The sequence below is a fragment of the Ursus arctos genome, unplaced genomic scaffold, assembly GCF_023065955.2.
Source record: "Ursus arctos isolate Adak ecotype North America unplaced genomic scaffold, UrsArc2.0 scaffold_25, whole genome shotgun sequence".
NCBI lineage: Eukaryota > Metazoa > Chordata > Mammalia > Carnivora > Ursidae > Ursus > Ursus arctos.
This window is the reverse complement of record NW_026622930.1, coordinates 39,227,019-39,254,216: the sequence shown is the minus strand read 5'-3', so window position 1 is coordinate 39,254,216 and position 27,198 is coordinate 39,227,019. Positions and strand designations below refer to the sequence as shown.

General features: G+C 41.7%; 1 protein-coding gene across 4 annotated transcripts in view; it reads left to right on the top strand.

Moving 5' to 3' along the window:
• The window catches only part of DAAM1 (dishevelled associated activator of morphogenesis 1), a 162,837-nt gene that overhangs the window by 71,014 nt on the left and 64,625 nt on the right, over nucleotides 1–27,198 (top strand). For all 4 annotated transcript variants that reach the window (XM_026480400.4, XM_048220165.2, XM_057318728.1 and 1 more), the window contains one exon: nucleotides 12,579–12,668. In XM_026480400.4, coding sequence (XP_026336185.2) covers nucleotides 12,579–12,668 — 90 coding nt within the window. The remainder of the gene's footprint in view (nucleotides 1–12,578; nucleotides 12,669–27,198) is intronic.

Genomic DNA, 27,198 nt, shown 5'->3' with positions numbered 1-27,198 from the left:
CCAAGGAATGTAAACTATTTTAAAGAAACTTATTAAAAAATTCATTATTGATCACAAAACTACCATTTATACTATTGAGGATTGTCAATGAAAATTAAATCTCGATGGCGAACGTGGTGATGATGGATACCGGAGGTCGATGGGAAGATTTGTATCCTCATAAATATAATTACTTACTATAGGTCAGTTTTATTATTACTAATTACTGGGGACGTTAGTAGCCAGCATAGAATATGAGAAATGAAGATGGCAGGAATGAGAGAATTTAGTTGATGTATCGGAGTCAGATGAATTCACAGTCAAGGTAAGCTGTGCCAAGTGGATTCACTTGGGAATCTGCATCAGTAATCTTTTCATTTTTCAATATATTCCGAAGTCACTTTGGTATGAAAGGAGTTACAGGAATCCAAATTTGTCTTACAGATTTACCAGTGTACAAATTTTGTTCTCTTCCTAGCTATGTGAATTTTTACCAATCTTCTCGGGGTAATTATGCCAACATAATTTCTCTTATTACTAGGACTATCTTAAGCTCTTTTTAATAAAAATTCTTCTGTTATCACTAGAATTGATGACAAGTTTCAACAGTTTTTATCTCTTTGTTTTAAAACTCGCCTTTCACACTAAGGCCACGATTAAGAATAGAAAGTTTCTCAAGGAGCTATTCAGTTCCCTGTCTCCAAAAAAAGATGCAAAAATTGGGTAGCAAGAACATTTAATTTTAACCTGATTGAAGGGAAAAAAAACTGGTTGTAAGGAGTCCTAGTTTTAATCTATTGTTTCTTAGAGTCTAAAGGATTGCTCAGTAATTAAGCAGAGAAAATCGGACTGTATAAAGACTTCAAAGAAGTGTCTAGAATAGTCTCAGAGTGTTCAGTTGTCTGGAAGCCAAAAATCAGAATCCAGTGAAAAAAATTGATATTAAAATTGTTCTATTTCCATGAGACTAAAATTCTTTTCATTTGACAAACCTATAAAGGTCAAAGAGAACATTCTGTTGAGCTAAAGGACATGATTAGTTGACCATGAAGAAAAAGAATATATATTGAGTAGATCTTCCCCTGACTCTGTGGCATTTTTGGATACATCAACTCGATGAGTTTAAAGAAGAATATTTAGAACAGTATGAAAATATGCAATACATCACGGGGAAGTGGGAAAGTAGATATGGGCTTAAATGTGTTCAGTGCTAAAGTTCTTATGCAGCAGATGTGAACTGCTGCCAATACACGGTCAATTGACAGATGACCAAAAAATGATCCCAAGCCCAGAACTTTATAAACAAATTATCTTGGCCCTGAGAACAACTGATGATTTGTGATACAGGGTGATGTTAATATAGGTGGTTTTGCTTGCTTGTATCTGTTGTGCTTCTGAACAGAACATTATATTCTAAGAATCAAAGGAGGGTTAGCGGTCGATCTCCGTCCCAGTGGACAGCCTACATTTCTTTGTACTGGTTGGAGGCCCTGTCTGCTTAAAGACAGTAAGATGGTCAGCATGGCTTTTGAAGTTCCCTTCTTGTCTTGATTTACTAAACAAATCCAGTAAAGCTTAAGGTAAAACCACAAAACCACTTTATTCCTTCTAGTACTAAATTTATATTTTATCTCGCCGAGATCATTCCAAATGTCCTTTTCTATAGGCTATTAAGTATAGATTTTTGACTCCATGTTAGATACTTTGTTTAAATCAATACACTTATTTCTGGGTGCTTCTTAATTTAGATTACAGGGACTGAAATGGAAGGGGGAGTGTGGAGAGATGGAGGAAAGAAACATGAAAACTTTTTTTTCTTTTAATACAAATAGCTGCAAAACCATCTCTGAACTAATGATGTTAGAAAATGGTTACGAGTCCCCTTGGCCTTGATGATTTTCATTACTATGAATTCTAAAGAGACTGAGCAGTATATATCTACTTAGCTTTTGACTACAATTTAAAATCCGATTATTTAACTTAATCCTCAGGCTACCATGTGCAGATCACGCAAAGTCAACATACTGTATTGACTTGCCAACTCTCTACATGTCTCCATATAAATCAATACAGGTTTTAAAAGACTGGGAAAATAATTTCATCTCCATAAGTCATGTGGTTTAGTAAGCTTTCGAGTGTAATTTTGAAAATGTGTTTCAGTAATGGCTGGAACAATCTGGTAGTTTGCATGAATAACTGCACGTGAGAATATATATTGACGCATTGGGATTCATCTAAACATCATTTGCTCACCTAAAACATATGTCACATGGCCTGTGGGAGGTAAATGCCCAATATGTGGATGCTGTATTTCAGTTCTAACTGTCCTCAATTTTATCTGCTGTACTTGGAATCCTCCCCTCCCCCATCTTCAATTCCCAGACTTACTCAGGAATTTCAGACTGTTTCTTGACGCATGTTATAGAAGCTCTGTACCAGTTCATCTTTTAGTTACGACTTTTTGACTTATGGATGAACCACATCTGTCTATACTTTTTGCAAATAAGATCCTTAAAAATGTAGCAATTTTTCCCCTTTTGTCCAATTTTAAATGAATCCACTGGAAACATCCTACAGCTGCTGTTTATTTCATTAAACAATGGAATATTTAGGAACGAAACTAAACCAAATGACTGAAAGCTCACTTAGAATGTATATACAGGTTGCTTTCAGGAAAGATGGGTATTTCTTGGATGTGGAAGAAAAAGTCATCAAGTCTTTTGCCATCTTTTAAACAATCAGATGGTTTGAGTTTATTCCCATATGGACACTCATTATGTTAAATCCATCTGTGGATAGACACCTTTGCATTTTCAGAGAGCAGAATGACACACAGGCATTGTAATCTGGCTTTTTCATCCTCAGGAACCCCAGGGCCTAGAGTAGGGCGTGGCCCAGAGTGGGTACTCAGTAAATGCTTGTGGCCTGGATGAGTAACTAATTACTAAAGGTTAATACTTGAGATGCTCAGTAACTATTTTAATGCATGCGTGCGTGCATATGTGCATGAATTCATGACTGCTGAATCCTCCAGTGGTTGGGTGTATATTCTGAGTTATTCTCAAAGTAGAAGTGATGGATTTGGGCTGATCCTTGCACCCTTCCTGTCCCCCATCCACCTATTACCGTTCTCTTTAGTCCTGCTCTTCATATGGGATCACTAAAGCATCTGGCATCAAGGGTAGCAGCTTGAGAGGATAAGGTTGATAATGTTTAAGAATTATTTTCCGTCCCGTCTCTCTACCATATGTGACATAAAATAAATAGTTACAATGTGGAAAGAGACCTATTGTGCTAAATATCTTTTGACCCAAACAAAACTTGTGTCCGCTGAGCTGCCGAAAAGAGCACGCTGAGCAGGTGTGGGAAGGGCCTGGGCTGGCGAGAGCAGCACAGGTGTCATTGAGGGAAGGGGAACTTGGTTCCACAGTTGCTCACAGGGCCTTTGGGTGCCTTTCTACATCTGTCGCTCTACACTGGTTCTTTGTCCCAAGAGACAGAGTCCCTCCATTCATTCAATTAGGGAAACACTGCTTAGAAATTCTCTCAATTAACCCTTGTCAACAGAAGTTGTACCAGATTATAGATGTAAAAACTGGGTAGTGAGGTGGCTGGATGGATATTGGGAGATGATTTTAACATATGCTTAGACTTATTTATTTTAAATTCCTGCAACACTGCTGGTGATGTATACTAATTAAAAGTTAAAGTTGCTCTAATGAGTTCTGGTTGAAATAACACAAAGAAGCTAAATAAGACACCGACAGGTTTAACAGCAGATTTTGTCTAGCAAACTGGTATAGTTTGCATTGCCTACTGTTAAAGAAAGGTGGGGAAATAGTATAAAACACTTAACCATTGGTAGTAAGAAACTAAAAATTATTTCTATTAGTCAGCCTTTGCTTGTGGGATCTCACTTCTTATTTTTATATATCGAATGAAAACATGTCTATCAGACACAGAGAACATGACTGTGTAGGTGGTGGTGAGTCATATTGTGGTATTTTGTGTAATGACTAAGAACGTTGGCAGAAATCTTACCGGCTGAGAACCTTCAAGGTTTGTTCTCTTGTGTGTACACATCCATTTTGGGATTTAAAGCACTCTGTTGTTTTCCATTTATGTTTTTCCTGACTGGTTAGAAGCAGGTAATAATTCACTGAATGTACTTCTATTTAAACTGACAAATATGGAATCTCACTTTCAGATTTTAAACCACTGCTGTGAAAGTAAAAGACTGTTTCTCAAGGTCACTGTGGTTAAATTTTAAGAGCTGAATTGGCAGTCCATGACTTATGGATGTGATGGTCACTTGCTGTGGTGGGGACAGATGTTCATAAATTTGATGAAATGTCTCAGCCTCACAGTACATTTTCTCTCTATGTTTGTAAAACTGTAATTTGGCCTTTTTCCCACGACATTGTACTTATCACTATGTCCTATGACTTAAAGGCCTTGTCACTTGTGCCTCCAAGAGTCTGACTTATTTCTGGTAATGTTGAGTTATGGGATGGAGGGAGAGGGTTAATGACAGAGAGGGTTAAGTCCAGAAACGGCTAACATAGCGTGTATGTGAAGTGAACCTGAGGATTGCTGCCTATGGGCATGTGGGGAAATCTTTGGTGGGTGGGGTTAGGGTGGGTGAATTGGGCCTCCATGCTGTGGGCAAATACCTGAAATATACAATTTGAAGGAGATAAGTTAGCTTTGTCTGGGTAATAATAATGGTTAGAAATTCCGTGAGGTCTGTACGTTGAGTCAGATGGCTGGTTACCTGGTAAAGGACCACTAAAAAGCAAAAACACACAAAACAGTTAAGTTGATTGACAGGTCGACTCCCTGGGGACCTATCTTAGCTTCTTGTCTCCTCATTTTTCTTTATTCTCCCCCTACCCCCACCAGCATTAACTGCGTGTCCGTCTACCTCTGTGTGAGTCTGTATTAGTATGTATGTAAAGAGTTAGCTTAACTCATTAGAAATAGAAATCCAGAATTCCTTTGTTAAAGATTTCTCTTGTTATCTGGAAACTCACTTGTTGGCTCACTGAAATCTATCGATTTGGTGGATTTTTAAAGAGTAAATGCTTTCAATACTGTTTTGGAAGTTTTATAAATAACTCCCTATTTCAATTTAGCTAAATCTTTAAAAAGAGCTCTTTCAACTCATTCAGGACCCTTATTGTATATTTTTTCAAAATTCCTTCCCTTGCTTTATCTAGCAAATCAGTCCATTTCCTTAGATTTATTTGTACTATGCCAATTGTTTTATGATTTATATAGATTTCTTTACAGCGCTGCCTACTTACTGTGGAGTGTAGGACCAGTGAGATTTCTTTGTACAGAACCTTTTAGAAGTGGGTCTTAATAATATGCTTTTTTAGTGATGAAGCCTAGAACTCTAGTTCCCACAGCTGGGCTTCTCTCAGAGGTCCTTTTTTCTTAATAGAAAATATGTAATTTATACCTTTTTTCCAAGATACTATATCTCACATATGTATTTTATGAAGATATTAAAAGCATAATTAATACTTTCTCTAAGAAGGAAAGCCTATAGACTTTTGTTTGCTGGTTTTAGTTTTCAAGAAGCTTGAGCTCTGAGGGGAAGAGGAATGATGCTTCATGTGAGTGTTTCTCCTTTGATCACTGGCTAAATTATTTTCCAATTAACTTAAAACTCTGTCCAACAAAGAATAATGTGAAAGAAAATCCAGTGAAAGGAGCTGGGCCATCCAAGTCTAGGGTGTAAGAGTAGGAACTAAATTTGTTCTGCTTGTCTTGGCATTAATTGACAGTCCCCAAAACAATATCTGACTTAGCATGATTGTAAAAAAACAAAACAAAAAGTAAAGTGATCTAGGAGCCTCCAGGATGCTGCCTGGGATTGGGCTAATTACATTTGTTAATCTTGTGGAAAACTTGCTTATTAATTCACAGAGGCACAGTGGAGCCAATACTTTTCTGTAGCACCACCAGTAGGGAAAAATGAAAAACAAAATACTGAAAAGGTTTTTATGTATCATTAAATTTAACTTATCATTTAATTTAATATTAAGGGACCTTAGGGGAAATACTATCTCTTGATCTAAATGGAATGCATATTAATAGAATCTATATAATTTTCAAGGAAAGGATATTTCATAGAAGTGATCTTTGGTATCAAACAAAAGTTGTGTCTGAAGTTGTAACAGTTCCCAGAGCAAACTACTTATCCTAAAGGGGACCACATTTTTCCTTTTCTTTACTCTCCCCCCCACCCCAGTCAGGTTCTCTCCTGAGCCAACTCCTTGGTTTATCTAATGTTCAATCAGAAATTTCTTTCCTTATGGTTTACACAAGGTTATATTTTCTCTACTCTGAATTTTTTCTTTTCCTTGGGCTCCAACAAGCAAGCTTGATCCTTTTTCTTTAGCAGCCTATTGAGATGTAATTTACAGGCTATGGAATTGACCTATTTTAAGTGTAGAGTTCAGTGAGTGTTAGTACTTGTGTGCAGCTGTGCAGCGGTTGCCACAGCCCTGCTCCAGAACATCTCCACCACCCTGCCCATTTGCCGTCAGCCCTGACTGCTTCTAGCCCCAGACAACCACCAATCTGCTGTCTGCCCCATAGATGTACTTCTTCTAAAAATCTCATGTCCAGAGATACTGAGATATGGTGATCCTGTTTTGTTTTCCATGATTGCCTTTTTCAATATTTGAATGAAGTATCAAAACGAAAAATCTCTGTAATCTGTAATATTACTTTGAAGTGATGTCAGAACTTGACATGTCAAGTTGATTTTCAAATTAGTTTGTATGACATTCTTTTTCCTTCTCTGTCAAGAGTGATTTTATTCCCCTCCTTGTCCAGTAGTATATCTAAATGGATGTAAGTAGCTGGAGAAGAAGGAAGGTAAAAGGCATCCAGCCATTTTGTGTTCAAAGAAGGACCCCAGGAGTCAGGTCTAGGAGATACGGAGAAAGATTCAAACACAGAAGCTAAAACTAAAACTGGACCGCTTCCATAAGAAACCGTAGAATACTTCTTGACCTGCAAGTTGCAAAGATCCCGCAGAGAAGACAAAAAGCACTAACTCTAGAAGAAAAGATTAATAAGTTAGGCATCATTAAAATTAAAACACCTAGTGATCAAAATAGATCGTTAGGGGGCGCCTGGGTGGCCCAGCGGTTAAGTGTCTGCCTTCGGCTCAAAGCGTGATCCGGGCGTTATGGGATCGAGCCCCACATCAGGCTCCTCCGCTATGAGCCTGCTTTTTCCTCTCCCACTCCCCCTGCTTGTGTTCCCTCTCTCGCTGGCTGTCTCTATCTCTGTCAAATAAATAAATAAAATCTTTAAAAAAAAAAAAAAGAAAGATCGTTAACAAAATAAAAGGGCAAGCCACAGGCTAGGAGAAATAGTCTCTGTATACCCGGAACACAGGAGCTGTTTCCAAAATATGTAAAGAATGTCTTTAACTCAATAAAGACAGTCAACGCAATAAAATTGGGCAAAAGACTTGGATAGTTCCCAAAAGAACACATGGGAGTGGCCATGTGAGCAGGTATACCCAGCATCAGTTATCAGGGAAATGCAAATTAAAACTACACTGAGATAAATTTTCACATAAACTAGATGGTTAAAAAGACATAGCACCAATTTTGGTGAAAATGTGGAGTGACTAGAGCTGCCATATATTGCTAAGGGAGAGTAAGATGATACAATCAGTTTCTCAAGTATAGAGTGCTACGGCCACTTCAGTGCATGCCCTTGCCAACCTGAAAATTGTATTCTTAAGATCTGTACATTTCACTGTATGTACATTTTACTGATCAGAAAAGGGAGGGGTTAATCTTTGAAATACACAGATGATTACTATATCCTACAATAATCCCCTCCCTTCCTCCCTCCTTTTCTTCCTCCCAGCTTTCCCACTTTCCCTCCCCTTACTTTTTTTTTTTTAGAGGGGGGGGCAATCCAGCTATGTCAGGTATTGTTTCAGAACAATAATTAGTCAATCAATGGCAAAGATGAATAGAACAAATTTAGTTCCTGCCCTCTGGGAACGAGTCCAGGATGGGAGTCAGACATGCCAATAACATGACAGTAACAATGTGATAAATGCTGTAAGGAGAGGTGAGAATAGGGGAGCGGCTCACTCCAGGAAGGTGAAGGTAGCCTATCTAGAGGGGAATGGGTGCCACCTTATAAAAGCTTCGAGGAATAGGACTGATCCTTAGATATGGTTGGAAGGGCTTTCTGAAATAAAAGGGGGAACAGCATGTGCAAAAGTTTCAGAAGTGGGCAACTTGTGGCCAGAAGTGCTAAAAGGTGGCCGGTGGCAGCAGTGGTGGCGGTGGGGGGGGGTGGCAGCAGCCGCAGAAGAGGAGGACAAGGGATAAGTCAGCATATCACAGAGGGCCTCCACTACCTGCTAAGGAATTTTGGACTTAATTCTGAAAAGAAAGGGAACCACTGAAGCTTTCTATCATCTTGTCTTCCTAACTAGATTCTTAAATTCCATGAAATCAGGGTCTGTTATTCATCTTTGTATTCTTTATAATGTCTGGCCAGGGTCCTGGAATGGGTAGGACAGCGAGTAAGTGTTGATTGATCTCTGAGGTTGTGATAGTCTCTTAGAGTCTTGCATGCTTGATTCAGCCATATCATTAAAATGCAATGAGTCAGAGCAGAGATACTTTTGGAATGGAGGGGTGGGGGTCTTATTACACTCTGGGCCTTGTGCCGAGGCACTCCCAGCCATTATCTAATTTAATCTATGTCATTCTTACTCAGAATCTGCCAGTGACCTTTGGTTGCTCTTAAGAGAAAGACCGAAGTTCATAGTATTCTTCAAAGCTACTGTTCTCTGCCTGCCGTGCTTTTTACCTGTTCAGTTCCTGTTCATCTCTCAGCTTTCGCCTCACTTCCTTGGGGCAGCCTTCATTGCCCTACCTTTCCCCACAACAGGTGGACTGTCAGAGCTCAGCTTCCTGTGTGATCGTATCTTGGTTCATGGAATTATTTGATTTCCCTCCTTCTCACTCAAGAATATGAGCTCTGTGATACTTTTTTTTTGTCCTTTGCACCTGGCACAATGCCTGGCATTTAATAACAATTCAAAAAAAAAAAATTGGTTGCATGAGTGAATCCTCGAGAGAACTCTGTCAGATACATATTATCATTCTCATTTTTCAGGTGAACAAATTGAAATCCAGAGGTTAAGGCACTCGTGCAAGGTTGCATAACCCGTGTGAGCCGGACCTAGAACTCAGGGATGGCTGACAATACCATCCTCCTCTTTCTGCTAATGGATTCTCAGCAGGCTGTGAGTGCAGCTGATGGATACATTGTCATGCTGCATCAGTGCCATGATTTTACCTACCTGCTAAACGATCAACAGAATGGACAGTCTAGTGGTTAAGAATGTGGGCTCTGTGAACAGTCTAGACTCAAGTTCCTCCTCCACCATTTACTAGCCTTGTTACCTTGAGCAAGCTACTTAATCTATGATTCAGTTTCCTGAAAGATGGGGTAACAGTACCCACTTTATAGGATCGTTGTGGAAAGAAATTCATATAAAACAGTACAACGGAGCACACAGAACATGCTCAATAATGGTTAGCTATTACTGTTACCCGTATCCATATTTATTTATTTGAGGTGGAAGAGAGAGAGAGAGAGAGAAAGCATGCGGAGGGGAGGGGGTGGTGGAAGGGCAGAGGGAGAGAACCTAAAGCAGGCTCCATGCTCAGGGTGAAGCCCTTTGTGGAGCTCGGTCTCACGGCGCTGAGATCTTGACCCGAGCCAAAATCAAGAGTCACGACGCCTAACCGACTGGGCCACCCAGGCACCACCCCCTCCATGTTCTTACTGTAATTCAAAATTATATCCAAAGACCCTATAGCAATTTCTAATTTTATTTTGTGGAAATTTCTCTGCTTGCATAAAATCATCTGCTTCTAAGTCCTAGTTCAACTTTGGAAGCCTTTCTTTACCTCTAACAGCAAAATAGAGTAATATTAATCCTCTCTGCTGTGACTTTCTAGGTTTTAGGATTCCCCTGTTTCTTTATACCTCCGCTCAGCACAAACCTAGTGCTGTCGTGTAGGAAAAGATGCAACGTGAGTAGTGCCGATTTCCCTCACAAATCACAAACCTGTTCCCCGAACGAAGCTCCATATTATCGAGCTGTCTGAATAACTGAACTGAACCCCCCCCACCAAAAAAAAAAAAAAAAAATCCTAATTGTCGGGAAGTGATTTATGTCACATTACTTTCCTCATTCATCAATAAGTGAGAGCAAGTATGACTTAGAGGAAATTAAAAAGGGAAGACAGTAAGAAAAATAATCACTTCACATATACAATAGTTGCATGCCAAAATCTTAACATTTTTAGCATGTTCCCTCATAATGGGATTTTCTGTAAATATCTTTCGTTCCTTCCCTGATTGTTCATTGTTAAAATTCTTAACTTGTTTCTTGTGGTTAGGGTGTCCTAGTGCGTGGGTGTGTGTTTTAGTGACTTAACTGTTTACCTTGCTCTTAAAAGAAAATAGCACCTCATTTATGTCTAAATGACAGGAGAAATCACAATACTCAGCCACCCAGCTACCCGCCCTGTGCCAAGCATTACCGCATACTTAGTCCACATTGCTAATCTTCACAGTAGCCCTGCAAGAGGAATGATATCCCCGTCCTGGAGATGAGGAAGTAGAGGCTTAGGGAGACGAAGCACTTTCCCAGGGAGCTCACACCATATCAGGCCCTGAGTGGCTGGGCCCTGGAAGTGGAGGGGGTAACAGAATAGGCAGAAGGGACAACTAGAAGCAAGCCTGGCAAAGTCAGTTGAGGCTTTAAATGGAAGCTGAGGAATATGTTATTAATTTTGTCGGTGTGTGGAACTAATGAAGTTTTCTGAACTGGGAGCTCAAAACAGCATAGGAGCTCCATTTTTCAGGCAGTGGTCTTAAAGTGTCCCCGGACCAGCAGCATCAGCAACACTTAGAAACTTTTTAGATACTCAGATTTTCATACCGGCTCCCACCGGCTCAGTCCTTACCAGTAGGAGAGCAATGGTTTAAGGAGTCCTCCAGATGAGTTGAAGGTTCTCTCAGGTTTAGGTACCGCTGCTTTAATGAATCCTGGGTGTGCTGTAGGAAGGGTTGGAAAGTCAAGGAGGAGCAGTGGGGAGGCTATTGCCAGGAGCCAATGGAACAGTTATTAGAGGGTAAGTCTGGGTGGTTTCATTGGGAATCAAAATAAGGAAAAATCGTGACACCTTTCACAAAAGAAATAACAGGACTTGATGATAAATAGAGGTAGGAGTATGAGGTGTGAAGCCCGTGTCTACAAGTGGCAGAATTACAGGTGTATACCAAAGGCATTCAGAGGGGGAACGTGTTTATACTCCTCATGGGTCAAAACCTCATTGTGCCTTAACTTACAGGATCTTTTTATGTGTCTTACCCCCACCAGTCTACACCCTCAACTAGATAACTTTCCCTATAGTAATAAAAATGGACCAGATTCTCAATACCAGTAATACAGACCGGGGATAATGATTGAGTTATTAAATGCCAAGAGCTTTTCTCTAAGCACTTTATATTCATTATCCTGTTGTTGTTATTCATTAGTTATGGATGTTTGTAAATTGCCTTCCCTTACTGTCCAATCTAAGCTGCAGTCCATTGTAAAATTAATGTTTCCAGACACTAATCTGAGAGGCTGAGTCTGGGTTCTGAGTTTGACAGCTGCGGGCTGGAAACCAGCCCCATCGTTACCAGGTGTGTGGTCTGGAGCAAGTTACTTACCCAGTCTTCCACCTAAATTCCCCCAGCTGTATTACAACAGGCATTGTTACTGCAACGAGGATGTAATAACGAGTGGACTCGGATTGTTGTGGGAACCGAGACAATGCCTGCACAATGCTTGGTGCGTAGAGCACTGAATAAATATTAGTGGGATTCATGACAATGAAGATGCCGTGTGCTTGCCCACAACCTTCACTGGCTCTCTTTGGTCAAGAGAATAAACTCCTTATTCTGGCATTTACGCCTTTTCACAAACTGGTCACTGCCTATCTCCCAAACCTTTCATGTGATGATTCTTTGCGTCATTCCGGTGCTCTAGCTAAGCCGGTCGCTGTCCCCCACATGCACCTCATCTGATCTCACACCCCTGCCTTTGGTTCTGTTGCTCTCCTCCTCTTGTCATGTCCAAGCTCTTCAGGTCCAGCCTGAGACTCCGTGTTGGTGGAGCCGCCCCCGGCGAACCCTTATCTGTAATATGAGTAGTCCTTCTGAGCTCCGGAGCTCTGATGGCCTTTACCACTCCGCGGGCCCTCCACCGCAGCGCACTGTCTGTGCTCGGCCCACTTTCCCGCACCCTTCAGTCGGTGCGGGCAGGCCGTGTCCTTCTTGCTGAGCTCGGTACTCAGCCCCATGCCAGACACATGCTTTCTTCAGGCTCGCCACACATACCTTGCCTTCTCTGCCTTTTCCAAGCTCATTGAAATATATGTTGGTGGTTTTTCTTTTTCTTTTCCTTAATGATGCTGATAACCTCTCCTGTAGGAATAACGTTTAATCTGTGAAATACTAATTACTATTTTTTTCCTCAGGATGAACTTGACCTGACAGACAAACACAGGGAAGCCATGTTTGCACTTCCAGCTGAGAAAAAATGGCAAATATACTGTAGCAAGAAAAAGGTAAGAGATTCATTGTGTTTATGGTTAACTGGAAAATTAGCATATTTCATGCCCTTTGCTCTCCGTTTTCACCACTGAAGTTCAGACAGCTCTTTGTAATGTACAAACCACATTGTGGCCTTGTTGCTACGTGTGGCCCAGTGCCGACACCTTGGCTATTGTTTTTATGAACACTTTGCTGGACACCACCCCATGTCCTCCACACCTGTAACCATTATTTGTAATCCTATGCAACTGAGACCCAGAATGAGAGTGGCGTACACAAAGATCAAAGTTTCCACCTGTTCTTATATAAAAGCTGGTACCTTGGTAGATTGGGAGTAGTATTCTGGGGTCTCAATCCTCCTTTCTCATCTCCTAGCAGCTTTCCATTTCAGCACCTCTAGGGTGTGGCCTTGTCCTCATGCTCCAAGGTATCTCTCTGGCCATTTCATATTCTAAACCAAGGATGGAGGAAAGGGGAAGAAGGCAAGACAATTCCCTGTGTCCGCTCTTAGGGACATGTCCTGGGAATCATCCGTCTGAATTCCTCTCACATCCCACTGTTATCTACGTGACCCCACCTGCAAGGAAAGCAGTCTTTATTCTAGGTCCTGTTACCTTTGGAGAAGGAAAGAATGGATGTCAGCACTTACGGTGTAGGCATCTCCCCCCCCGGACTATATCTCCTGCAATAAAGTTCACTCTGCCATCTTTTAAACCCTGCGGCAAATTCTCAGACCGTGCCCACCCCAGTTTTGGAACCAGTCAAATTCATGGCCCTCTTTTTCTACTTTTTTCTTCTGTGCCAATAGAAACTTGAATAAGGATGGGGTAAACGGGAAGGGCAGGCTAGCACCTAAGGGAAATATTATCTGTCTCCAGGGCAGTGGATAGTCTATGGTTACTCCTGCCCCAAGGAATTAGGAACAACCTGCAGCAATCCAGTTTCTTTTCCAGGCACAGTCGCAGTCAGAGAAACCTTTTCTTACGCGACTAGTGTGCATTTTGAGGCCCATTTGCCCACGTGACTGTCTCTCAGCCCCACTGCCTCTTTGCTGCCTTGTTTGGTTGCTGTGCCAGCCTTCCAGGAACATCTCTGCCGTAGCGAGCCTGCATGTGCCCCCTGCAGCCAGACTGGTGCCTCTGTGGGCGAGGCAGCAAGGCTTAACTCCTCGTCGTAGCTCCAGCATCAGACACGTTGAAATAAGTATATGATGAGTGAACCACTAAGTTGTCATTAGTGTTATACTGAACTGCCAAAAAAAAAAAAAAATTGAAAGCACAGTTAGTTTTCCACCTGAGCCGTTACAATTGATAAAACTACGTGTGGGGTTTGATTCCGGGGGCCTTTGCTGAGAGATGTGTCCAGCTTGAACCTTTCTGTATGGTTTCTGAGCTGCTACCAGATCAGACCAAGTTGTAGTCATAAGGATTCCTAATCTAGTAGTAACGAGGAAGATGTGTTTGTGAATGACTGTGCCCTCTTTTCTCTTTGTACATGTCTCTCTTTTGTTGAACTCGTTGTCACGGCTCAGGAAACAGATGTAATACACTGGGAAAGAATTTAAAAATAAAAATAAAAAGTGTTCAGTTCTGAAAGTGATGGTTGTATGGTCTTGGAAAACAAGGGACCATCTTCCAGACCTAGCCCCTGGTACTGAGAAGGAAAAATCTTCAAGGGCCTGTGTGCACATAGGATGTTGTCTGTTTTGGCTCATCCAAGTGCAGAGTTTTTTCTCAAAATTAGGAAACAATATGAAGTGAGGTTTGAGAATATACACTGGAGGAAGGGAAGGGGCAGGAAAATGGGAGCAGCTTACTGAGGGGAAAGTTTTCTTCTTTCCCAGATTTTATTACACCCTTGACAGCAATTGAAAGTTAATCGTGGAAACTACTGCCCCTTAGATTAGAAAAGGCAAACCCTGGAGGATAGTAATGACCTTGGACTTGCAGCTGCTGCTCATTTTTCAATTTCCAGGCCTATCAAATCCCCATGCAAACCCTGTCTCATGTACGCATGGTGAGGTTGCCTTTTTGTAGGAGGGTAGATATGGATGTGGCCAGTGGCCTCAGAATCCCATTTCTTGACGGATGGGCCCTTCCTACTACCTGGCCAGACTGCACAGGTCCTTGGAGGTGCAGTTCTCCTGCCAGCTTCATTCTTGCAGCCTGGATTCCTTACGTGACAGCCACAGCCGAGTCGTGACCAAGTGGGAAAGCCATTTTAACTCTTTAGGGATTCACATGGGGTTATAGATCTGCCTCACTTTAAAATGGATGCTGGTGTTGCTAAGTGAAGGATTTTCTTGATTAGAGCTTCCCAAAATGTTAAAACTCTGCCATGTGTTTGGTCTGAAACTGACCTTTTGGGGTGCTGTAATAAATAGGAAAATAATACAATGAATATGAGAACAAAAATGTAAGCATGAAAAGGGCATGACGTTTACCTGTCTTCATATAATGGGATCTCCCTACGAGACGGGTTGCCTGTTCTCAGAATGGAGCCCATGGTGGCCATCTTTATTACGAAGAACAGACTGTTTTCCTTGGACCCTATCTTAGGTAGCCTTCTCAAATCAGGCTTGTCACCAACAAGCCAAACCACATCCATTTCTCAGGCCAAGGGAAAGCTACAGACTCATGGCTTCTTAGATTTTTCCATCTTTCAAGATTAGAACCCAGGGCATTACAGACATTCTCACACATAGTGAAGCCATAGAGTAAGGGCCCGTGAAAGCCAACAGAAACAGACACATGAGTTGGTGAAAAGCTGGCTTTCTGTGTAAAAGTGCACAGCAGTTGTGGAGGCAAACAAGACTGGGACCTGAGGATGGGGCCAGGCCTTCCTCAGCCAAGTGGCTCTTTTCCACCCAATGGTGACTTGAGTCCCAGCAGCGGCTGTCTGCTTATCAAGCCCTGTGCTTGTTTCTCACACTTGCCTCTATCTGCGTCTCTAGTTGAAAACCCATTTCCAGAGCCAAAATGAAAGCAGCAAAAGTATTTCTGGGGCTAAAAGAATTGGAAAGAAATTAATTGGAGGCTTGCCTAATGGAGTAATCCGGGGGAGAGTAAGAGATGGATGTTGTGGCCTTGTTGAAAGTCCAAACAAATCTGTAAAAACGACTAGACTGGTTGCTCACCCATGGTTTGTCCCATGCTGCAGTCCACCATCTAATGTTTTCTGACTTTCGTGAAAGGACCACGAAAAGGTCCTGTTGGTGGGGCTGGAGGTATTTTCAAATAGGAAATGTTTGTGGTTCTTATCTTTAAAGGTAATTCCCTTTTTAGTTCCAATCACAACATGCTCTTTTGTTTAAGTGAGGTTTTTCCCAGTCTCCAGCCAGAAACTGCATCTGTTAACAATCTTTTGGATTTTAAACTGAAACTTTTTAAACAATGAACCATCTGACCACGAAAGGCATCTGGCCATGCTGTATTTGCTTACTGTTAACATGATTTTTAAACCCTGGGAAAAGTCAGGAGAGAGAGAGGAAAATGGTGTGTACACTGTGTCATGGCGACCACGATCGCGTTGGCCCTGGAAGAAACCTTTCATTGTAGCTCTTCACAGGAGCGATTTGCAGTAGCTGTGTCCACTTACCCAGTCCTGATAGGCATCCAAAAAATCCTTGCTCCCCCTCCTTGAGCTTCCAAGCTTACAGAGTAGGTGAATGGTACTAGACAGTGCGAGCTGTGTCATCAGGTATTGAGGCAAAGATCAGGATTTGATGAGTGCACCAATTGCCCTCCTTTTGTTTCCAATCACTAAAGCCAAGTTTAAGTAAATGGCTTTGGATCCTCCGTATTGCATTCCTGTATCTCTTCAGGTCTTCTGTGGAGAAGGTGAATTTTTACTCTGCCGCCGAGTGTGTGTTTGTAGTTTCGTTAAATCCTTTAAGAATCTTGCCTAACCTGGCTGCAGTGGAGTTGTCTCGATGTGTGCAAAGTGCCGATCTGGTGCTAGGGACATTTTGAAGACCTCTAGGAAAAGAGGCTGGAAATTCAGCTGATACTTTTTCACTCACTCCCTTCATTTTGTTTGCATATCCTAATTGGATCACTTCCCCACTCTTCTCCACAAAAAGCAACTCTCCTTTCACCGCAGACACACACAAATTCAAGTTGTGTTGTGTACGGTCGTCAGGTTGCTGCTCTTTCAGTTCCTTGAGAGTTGAGGCCCTCCTGAGTTTAAAGGAACATATGCTAAAGTGGTGGAATTAAGACAAGAGGAACCATTGGTTTTCTGCACAACTGTCAGACAAACCAGCTGTAAAGTGAGGAGGCGAGATGATGACGTTCATCCTCTAGTTGCTTCCAGTATCCTAACGAGAAGCTGCTATGGGTAGGCTGGGACAAGAAGCAGGGCTGGGCATTGGACCTGGAAGACCTGAGAAGGAAGAGAAGCTAGGTATCCTTTCTTTACTAAAATTGTTTAAGCATACAGTAGACTGAGCTTTGGATTTTCAAGTGTTCACTTTGTTAGCTCTTGAGATTTGGGAGAGGGAGTCAGTCGAAGGGCAAAAACTAGATTTCAGTAATTGTGTTTCTAGACTTTTTAACAAGTACTCGGGTTGGTTTCCTGCCACTGAGTTTTCACCTGGATAATGGATTCCAGTTGGCATTTGTACTCCCAAGTGCTCAGAGGTTGAAGAAAGTGGCAGAAATAGAAGTGCTCAGAAATAAGACTGGGCTGTCTTTTGCCCTCTACTTCTCTAAAAGAATAGATGAGGAGAGCACAGTAGTGGGAGGACAGTGGGCATCTCCAGGCTCTGCAGGCTGTGAAACTCTCTGCCTTATCCGTGTTCCCTGACTCTGACAGATGAGGGTTTGCATACAACTCCATACTGATCCACTTAGAAACAACTAGCTTGGAGTATCTGGGGCCTCACTCCACGAAGCCATGCAGTGGGTGAAGGGCAGGGTGGCTTGTGATTCACCTGAGGTGTATTGAGTCCTTCCTCTAGGGCAGATGCTTGGCTAAATTCTGAGGATGATTAAACAAATAAATCAAATTTCCTGGAGTGGATGATCCTGGTGGGAGAAGCAGATAAGATCAAACAGTTGCCAAGACTTGTCATGAGCTCCATAATAGGGTAAGCAGATAGGCTCTGGGGCACAGAGGAAGGAGCCACCAATCTTTGGGGGTAGAGGTGTGTGACTCAGACAACGGTTCCTTCACCACTTTGTCCTATCTAGCAGTTACACCAGTGAGAGAGCTGATGTTGTCATGCTTTTATCCCATCATCTAGACACTGACTCCATTTTTAACAGTTGAGCTATGTTCACATGGACTGCACACTTTCCCTCTTGATTTGTACTTTGTTCTTTGTCCCTTTTCCAATACTGAAAAGGTCAACATTAGACTGTTGGCCTAATCTGATCTTCACTAAGCACAATTTGTAGGGCTTGTTAGGAAATCTATAAAGAGGCTTAAAGTTTCGAAAAAAGAAGACACAGTGGGGGAAGACTGAAATAACTGAGGTTTGTTCAGCCTGGGGAAGAGAAAGTCAGGTAGAAACTCCAACATAGTTTAAAATAAAAATTAAAAAAAGAAAAACTCCAGCATAGGCTGATGTTCCCTGGGTCTACCCCAGTGAAACTATGGTAACTACCCCAGTGAAACTATGGTAACTGTCAAAATATTGCCAACTTCCTTGGTAAAGAGCTGCTGCCTCAAACCCTCCTGATAAAAATCTCCATGGCAGTCTGACCCTTCCCTCAAGGTTCCACCACTTTTCCCCCATAATTCAAGCATTAACTCCTGCCATGGCTTAACGTTCCGATTCATTCATGCCTGCGCTGTGCTGGTTGATAAGTATTTTGAACATTGGCCTAAGTATGAGATGCTGATTGACCTGAAGATGGTGATCAGAACCATTTGATAATATGTATTCAGAGCCTGAAACATTCCTTTTCTAGGAATTGATCCCATGGAAGGGATGACAAATATAGGCAAAGAACTAGGGTGAGGCATTTCCTTATAATATTGCTCCTGAAAGCCCATGATTGTAACCAACTTAGAAGAGGATGGTTATGATACACAACCCTAATAGAGTATTTTGGAGCCATTGAAAAGTCATGTTTTCAAAGAAATTTTAATGACAGGGAAAACTGCTCAGCATGTAATGATAAGTTTTTTTTAAAAAAAGGCATAAAACCATAATCAGTAAGATCAAAAGTTTGCAAGGGAGTGTAGATAGAGGTAGACAGACAGAAGCAGTTGCTGGGTGGGATTGTGGGTGATTTATTTTAATTTTTTTCCTTATATAGATATTTCCCAAATTTTCAACAGTACATTCTACCCCTTACTTTGGAATATTTTTCCCCCAGTTGTAAAAATAAAATTGCTCTTTTTATTTTATTTATTTATTTTTTTAAAGATTTTATTTATTTATTTGATAGAGATAGAGACAGCCAGCGAGAGAGGGAACACAAGCAGGGGAAGTGGGAGAGGAAGAAGCAGGCTCATAGCAGAAGAGCCTGATGTGGGGCTCGATCCCATAACGCCGGGATCACACCCTGAGCCGAAGGCAGACGCTTAACCGCTGTGCCACCCAGGCGCCCCAAAATTGCTCTTTTTAAAACATACATACAGTGTATTTGTATCAGTCAGGTTTCAGAGAAGTGGGATTATTGGCAGCGACACACAGAGTGAAGAGATTCACCCTGACATAATCATGGAAGCTGACTGAGCACTCTTCATAAGGCTGTTGTCTTCATTTCTGTTGCTGGAGCTCTATGTCCTTGGAGCAGGATGTTGGGAAAGAAGGTAGATATAAACTGGGAGAGAGCAAGGATAGGCTGGAGTCCACAAGGACAGACTGAAGCCCATGTCAGTTCTCTCGGCCTCCGACTCTGGTGTGGGTGTAATGCAGAGGCCTGAGCTATTAGTCATGGAGCTCAGCACACACACACCTGGCCCAGGAGAAGCTGAAGGAGGACCCGGGGGAAGGTGGAGCAGCTGCAGACCCGTCTGCTATTCCACACCAACAAGGTGAGCCAGCAGATAAAGGACAACATGCATGAAGTACAAAGTGGCTGCTGCTTCACTTCCACCTTCCACATCTCCTGTGAGAATCTCTCCTGTGGCTCACCGTACCCAGAAACCTGCAAGAAAGGAGATTGTTCAGCCTAGCCAACTCGAACAGTGCAAAGCCACCACACACTTCTACTGAAATTAGGAGGAAAAAGAAATATTATTTAAAATGCAACCAGTGCTTGTGTTGTCAAGGCAACCCTGGCTCCCCCTTCCCCCCCTTCCTTTGTCTAGTTCGGGGACCTGTTTTTTCCCCTTCTATCGCCTCTCTTTTTTCACTCTTCCCTGGTGACATTAAAACAAAGGTGAATCTGTAAACCACCCAAAGTTTTTCAGTACCATGTATCTATTTAGGCAATAACTGTGGAAACATGAGGGTCTTGGCCCTGGTGAGGTTTCCTCAGTTTTCTGCCCAGAAACCCACTGAAGCCATGTTTCTCATTCCCCTTTCCTCCCTAAGTACTGTAATCTCACAGCTAGTGACCCAGTTCCTTTCTTTATTTTCTTTTTATTGCAAAAGCCAGTGCTATCAAAATGAACAATGAATCAAAATGATTTTAGATTTGGAGTAGAAAATTCAAGGATTCTCTGCTGCTGGCAGCCCTTAAACCAGTGCTGTATTCCAGTAAAGGGTGGTCGGTTCATGAGTATTTATGTGCCTCCTGGTCCTGTAATCCCTTTGTTCAATAACATCAATTTGGGGCATTTTTTTCCCTCCCAGGGTTAACCAGTTCTGTCATTCCAGCTGTGCCTGCTACCACCCCTGTCTTGAAGTGTGCGGAATGGTCCTGATATCAGAGTTTTGTATTGATACCCAGTAGGCCCCCAGCTTCATTAATACAGAAGCAGTAAGCAAGCTGGCCTATAGAATGAGCCCAAACATATCTCTTCCTTGGTGCTTGGAGAAGTGAACAAATCTAAAATATTGTGGATAAGTTCTGTAGTCTTCTGTTGGGGCTTTCCATTCTGGTACCATACAGGCCTCTGTTTTTCAGCCTTGAGATGTCAGTAAAAGGACTTGCCTTGGGGCGGATTATCTCCAAAAGCCTTTTCAGTCAAGGGGTCTGCCTGTAAGCTTCCTAAGTTATGTTTGCCCCTCATAATTGTTCTAAACTGTATTGTAATGTGTGTGCAACACTATTTTTTCTAAAATAAACAGAAGGCAAGTAATAGCTATGAGAAAATACTTTGCATAGTTAAAGGCCATTTGAAGGGTGACCGGGGGAGGGAGGGTGCCATTTACCAGGACATATTTCTGAACCCCTCTGATTCTCTCTCCTTCTCTGTAAAATGAGACCAACATCATCGAGTGGTTGTGAAAATGGAGATAATACGATTTCAGAGTTAGAGAGCTTGGGGCATGGTCGTGACCACTGTTGCCACTGTCCACTTCAGTGATGGTGGCTATGATCAAAGTAGTCGTGTGGACTCACTTTCCCTGTGTTCGCACTCATAATACCTGTTTTTCTTAGAACAGTAGTAAAGATTTCAAAAGCCCTCTGCCTTAGTTGAACTTCAGAAACTTTTGGAGGCAGAAATAGTAAGTTAGGAGGATACAGTGTAGATAAGGAAAGAAAGCAAGGAAATCTTTGCTGTTGGCACCAGAAATTGGTAAAAGGAGGTCCCCTTTTATGTCAGAAGTTCTAGGGCGGTGGTGACCAACATGCAGTCCCTAAGATCCTGGGTGGAGCCCTGAACCTGGTAGCTCCGGCTACCATGTTTAGGAAGACTGAGACCCTGAGAAAATCAGTTTCTACTCTACTTCTTTCTTCTCATTCCCATGCCTGTTGCAATGCTTCTGTCCCTGCTGACCCTTTGTAGTCGCCGGAAATGCTCCCATCATTGGGCTTGCCTGGCAAGCAGTTTTGAACACCCGCTGAATTCTGGGAAATGGGTATGTGTGTGGGTCGAGCCAGTTTTTCAGTAAAATTAAAATTCCTTCTTTGCTGCCTGGAAGAGGCAAGTGGTTGAAAAATATCTTCAGTTTCTGAAATAAGAGGACTAAACATATTTTTGGATGAAAACATTGCTGCTGCTGTTTTTTTGCAGTGGGGGAAAAAAAAATCCCATCATAGGACACACCACCAAGAGGTTCCACTAAACGAGTCAGCTTTACAAATAAGTCATTTATTAGGTTGAAGCAAGCTGGAATTACAAGTGCACTGTTCAGCAACAGCATTTGTCCAGAGTTGCTGCATTATAACTCAGTAGTGCTTTCTGGCTGTGTGCTTTCCAAAATTAAGCTAACGAAGCAAAACTTCAGTGTTGAGATAATGAAACAGTGTTTTAGCACAAGTACTGCTATTGTTAGAAATCTTAAACCTAATTACAAGCGCAGATGTTCTGGGTCCCAAGAAATTGGCATTCTCTAAAATTTCTAAAAAAGGAAACTAACAAATTTCTGATAACTTTCCCTTCCACTCATGGGATAAACTGTTATTTCCTGGTTGGTGATTTTATTTTTGTTGTGAAATTTTAAATATACAAAATGGTACAAAGTGTAATAAGCACCCATGTTGAACCAATGCTAACATTTTATCATAATCACTATGGCTTTTTTAAAAAGAAATGAAACATTATAAGTATAGTAGTGGAAGCCCAAACAGGACCTATTCTGGAGGCTTTATGTATTTTCTTTTCCTCACGCATGTATTTATAAGCTTATTCTGCGTGTCTGTATTCATAAACAATATATGGTACTTCTTCATTTTAACCACAATCTAATATTCCATTATATGAACACGCCACAGTTTAATTATTTTATACCCCTTTGGATAATGCTTTTTCATTATTTAAAAAAAATGTGGCAATGAACAACCTTGTGCATGTGTTCGAGAATTTTTCTGGGATAAACACCAAGACATGTAATTACTGGGTTGTTTGCTAAGAACATTTTTCACCTTTAATTGCTCTCCAAAGTTGTTGTAACAGTTTATACTTGCAGCAGCTTCATTGCCAACCTCTGAGGGATCGGTACCCCCTGAAGGGGGGGACCGATACTCTGTTGCCTTGATCAGTCACTTTATTGAAGTTCGAATGTTTCAGATACAGAAACTCATTCAGGTTCTTTTTCTTCAATATGTCTTAGCAAATCAAACCGAAGTAAAAATTACTAGAATAGAAAGTGCTCATTTAAAGAAGAAAAACCCAAGATTTGGAAAATGAAAAGCATTCCATCCAAATACCCATAAAGCGTTAGAAGTGTATAAAAATGGACAATTCACTCAGCATTATGTTTGTTTGGTTTGACTACAAAGGAAACTGCTCTGTGTGTGGTTCACTCTTCCTCTCCTCTAGACCTCTTTACACCCTCAGTCCCAGACCCAGGCAAATTGTGTTTCTATCTTTAGCAAGCCCTTGACTGGTGTCTGCTGTCCCCCAACACAGGAAGTCGCTCCGAGGCACCAGCCACTTCCCTGACGGGCAGCTAGAGTACAGGTGCAGAGCCGACACATCTGCACGGGCAAGCCGACCTGCCGTGGCTGGTTGGTCTCTTCCTCAACCAGAGTGCCTTAATCTTGAGCATCTGTAAAAATCGTGGAAGCCTTTCTCCCTTCTTATACTCCTCGATTCCTTTGGATGTTAAGAAATTGAGATGCATAACTGCTGTGTGTCTATCCCCCATGCCTAAATTCTGAACTAGTTTCTGCGTACAAGTCATTTCTTGGGTTTGGGGACTGTTGATTCTTCAATCTGTAAAAACTCTGGTTCTTGATAGGATTGTAAAAGCAGCGGGTATATATCTGGTTTGTGGATACCAGCTCTCTTTTGTGCTTCCTCATGCTTGCATTTCTGCAGTGAATAACACCCCTCTATCAAAGGCTTTGCTTTCCCTGTAGGTAGGGAACACCATGCTGGAAGAGGGTGGGAGAGAATGAGCCTGTATTTAGGTTCACTTATAGTCATTCAAACAACAATAAAATAAGTAAGTAATACAGAGCTGGAAAAAAGTAGGCCATTTTGCTTTGACAAATCAATGAATGTGGGTCATGGGGAGAGGTGTTGTGTGTCCTATGGAGATCTATTTTTCCCTCTGGCATGGGGGCTGGAGAAGCAACTCCCCCAGCTTTCACTCTTTGTTTGTCACTCATGCCTGCTTTGGTGCTGCACTATGGAGGGAACGCTCCTACTTGAGCTCCAGTCGCTAGAAAAGATTTGTAGTTTCAGGTTTGAATGGAATCCCGGGGAGGGCAGTGGTTCTCAACTGCCTTAGCGTAGCTATCTTTGGCCTCCAAATCTTCATTCTTAAGCAGATCCCTTTTGATGGCTCTGGTACAGAACAGATTCCATCATGTGTTAATTGCAGAGTTAGGAGTACAGGACTGTCTTGGCGCTGTCAGTCTTTGCCATAGAGTACTTGTCCGCAGTGCTATGGTGGAACCGAGGCTCTACATGCGACTCTGTGAGGCCCTTTGAGCCCCTTGCCTGTGTGTGTTGAAGCACATAAGCACACTCTCTTTTACTTCCAAAATTCTGTAATCTACGGGTGTAGAAATACACATTGAGTGTCTTAGGGATAGCTGTATCTCTGATGAAAAGGGATATCACTATATCTCACGTCTGAGGATCCAGAACTAGCTGCCTATTCTGATTATCACCAGCGCCGTGGGTCCCTGAGGGACATATAGCACAAGAGAGCCTCCAGATTGATGTACAGCCTTGGTTTCGGTATTCCTTAGCACTGTGGCTTCCTTCCCCGGTTGACTGAATGCACTGTGAATAACCTCAAGCAGAGCTGGCAAAAAGGTTTATCTTGATTACCAGCTCTGAACAGTTGGGGGTTGAAGCCTGGAGCACTTTGAGAAACAATCAGAGGTTGTGGATGGATTCAATAAGACGAGTGTGGTAATTAATTAGCAATGTCTGCCATGACACATGATGGGAGAATGAGGCATATGTAGCCAATTTTGCCATCCTTGCCCTTGAGGGCTCCTCTTGCTTCGAGATTGTAGTTGGATGAAAATAGCGTATTCCATGCTTTCTCCCCCCCCCCCCCCGGTATCTTCCCCGGTCTTCTGCAGACTCTGTGGGTGCTATGCACCTACTTTCATAGAACGAATACCCCAAGCCTGCCTAATTTCACCATCTCCTGGAGATAGGTCTATGAAAGTCATCAGTGGAAGGAAGTATCCACTTTAGGAGAGGTATCAGAGAAGAACAAAAGCCCCTTTTCATGAGTTTTTCCTACACATGTATTCATTTTATTCTTTTCACTGATAGCACTAGCACTCCAAGTACTTTTGAATCCACATTCTGCTCGGTGCATCTCAGAGCTTCACCGCCTCGTGAAGTGGGAAGAAACTTTGAGCTTCCAGTGTAACTTAGAGTATGCTGCTAATACTTCTAATTTGGGGTTCTCCGAATTCCTTATACTCCAGGAACCTAGTAATTTGTGGAGCTAGAAATGGGTTACAGTAGAAAGTCTACCAAAGAATACAGACTTTAAATTACAGTGTCTTAAATTCTCTTGTTGTTCTTCAATGCAGTATGGGAACAACATTTGTGTTAAGCAGTCTTAAGATAATATCCTTTTATCTGTCGTATGTAGGGGAAGGCATGCTATGTGTCCTCAGTTTCTAAGACGTACTTCCCCCACGTCCTCACATTTAGGCATTTCTTAGATGATGACATCTTCTAACTGATGTTTTTCTTTTTTATTTCTTCTGCCAGGTTGCTGTTGTTAATTCAGTAGTACGCCGTAGAGTCAATGATAACTTAAAATCAGAAATATGGTTATGATTCCCCTTCTTGGGGACAATTAATCGTGTCCTAGAGTTTTTCACAGTCATCCTGAGAATATGTATGCCTATACGGGCTTACTGTTTCCCCTGATTCTCTGCTTAGTTTAATTACTGTTTTCCAAAGCCCTCTCTTTATAGCCTTGTGTTAAGCATTATATTGCAAATCATAAACACACTTTGGTTGTTTTCCCAAGCGCAGGTTACAGAACATCAAAACCTGCTTTATGACTTTCTGAAAGCCTGGTCTGGTAGCAGCAAATCTGGTAGCAAGATGTGAGGCAACAAAGGCCATTGACCCCACTGATTGGATTTCCACACTGCATACAGGTTTAGTGATGTGTGTCCAAACATGTTAATTTACCAACCAGCTGGACTGAATTGTACCTGGGTCTGTAGCACTCCATGGTGGCATGTAGGTCAAAGACTTGACTCTTCACAAGCTAACAGAAGTAATTTGTTTTATGTCATTGTATACCTTCGTGTCGTGGGCAACAGGGGAATGTGGGCTTGTATCATTTCTGAAAATAATAATTGGAGAATGTTTCTTTTTCTTTGCCATGAAAATGAGGGGGAATTGTCATCTAAAATTGGCTTCAGATGTTGAAGTTATACTGATTGAGATTTTTAGGCTCCAGTCATATTCCATGCTGTGAAGTGCTTTGCCAAAGAAATGACTTGTTAAAATAAATAAAATAAATGCCTTGTAGTTTAGGAAGTGGACTATAAAGTCTCTGCTTTTAGTTCTAGGTAAAGATTGTGGCTATTTTCTTAGATATATCAGCATATGAAATGCATTTTCCCCTGGATCCTGTAGCATATGACTTTTAAGATTTGGGTTCTGGAAAGTCAGCCAGGGCTTTTTCAGGAAAGAACAGGGTGTTGGAACAGACTGAGGCCCTGAGCTGTTTTAGAATGCCATTGGTCTCTTTACTCTTGAAGTCCTATTGTTCCTCTTCTCTTTGTTCCATTGTTGCCATCCTCATAGACTAGATCTCTTTCAAGTGGCACCCTTTTCTTTTCTGGGGTTTGTGATTTGGGGGAGAACAAAAATGATAAATGACTGAGAAGTAGCACAAGCCTAATTTTTAATGCTCAGTATTTCATTTCAGCTCACTCAGAAATATTTGATCATTTTTACTAGTGTAAATAAAGCTTGTGACAGATTAAAAAAATACGAATGTAACATTTTGTGCTATCAAGAAATGTCTCAAAGCATTTTTCTCAGTTGAGCTTAGGAATGCTTACATTTGATTTTTATTTTGAAGTTACAAGATACATTGATAAAGACTGGAGATTAGTAAAAAGGCAGGAGAGTTGATAATGCTTGGCTGTTCCTTTTTATCATGATGAAAAAAGGGAGTAAAGTCTACAAATGGGTACAGTTCTTTGTAACTAAAGTATTTGTAATAACCGAGAACCTATTGTCAGAAGTTCGTGATATTCTAAGAAACTCAATGCTAATGTTTGAAAGCATGTTCTCATTCAGTCTCGTATGTCCTGTCTTCATGGCTCACTAGCAAGGAAAGCAGAAGCTTTGTTCTTTTAGTCATGTGTTCTAACACCTAGTACACTGCCTAGGCCATTATAAAACTCAATACATATTTACTGAGTGAGTAAATGAGAAGGAAAGCAAGTGACTCTTTAGATTCAGCTCAGCACTGAATTATTGGGCGTGATGAGCAGAGGGATTCTGCTCCCATGGTGCCCTGGAGAAATCCTGCGTTCAACAGTGTAGTGTCCTGCTGCTCTCAATTTAGGCTGTGTGTTACTC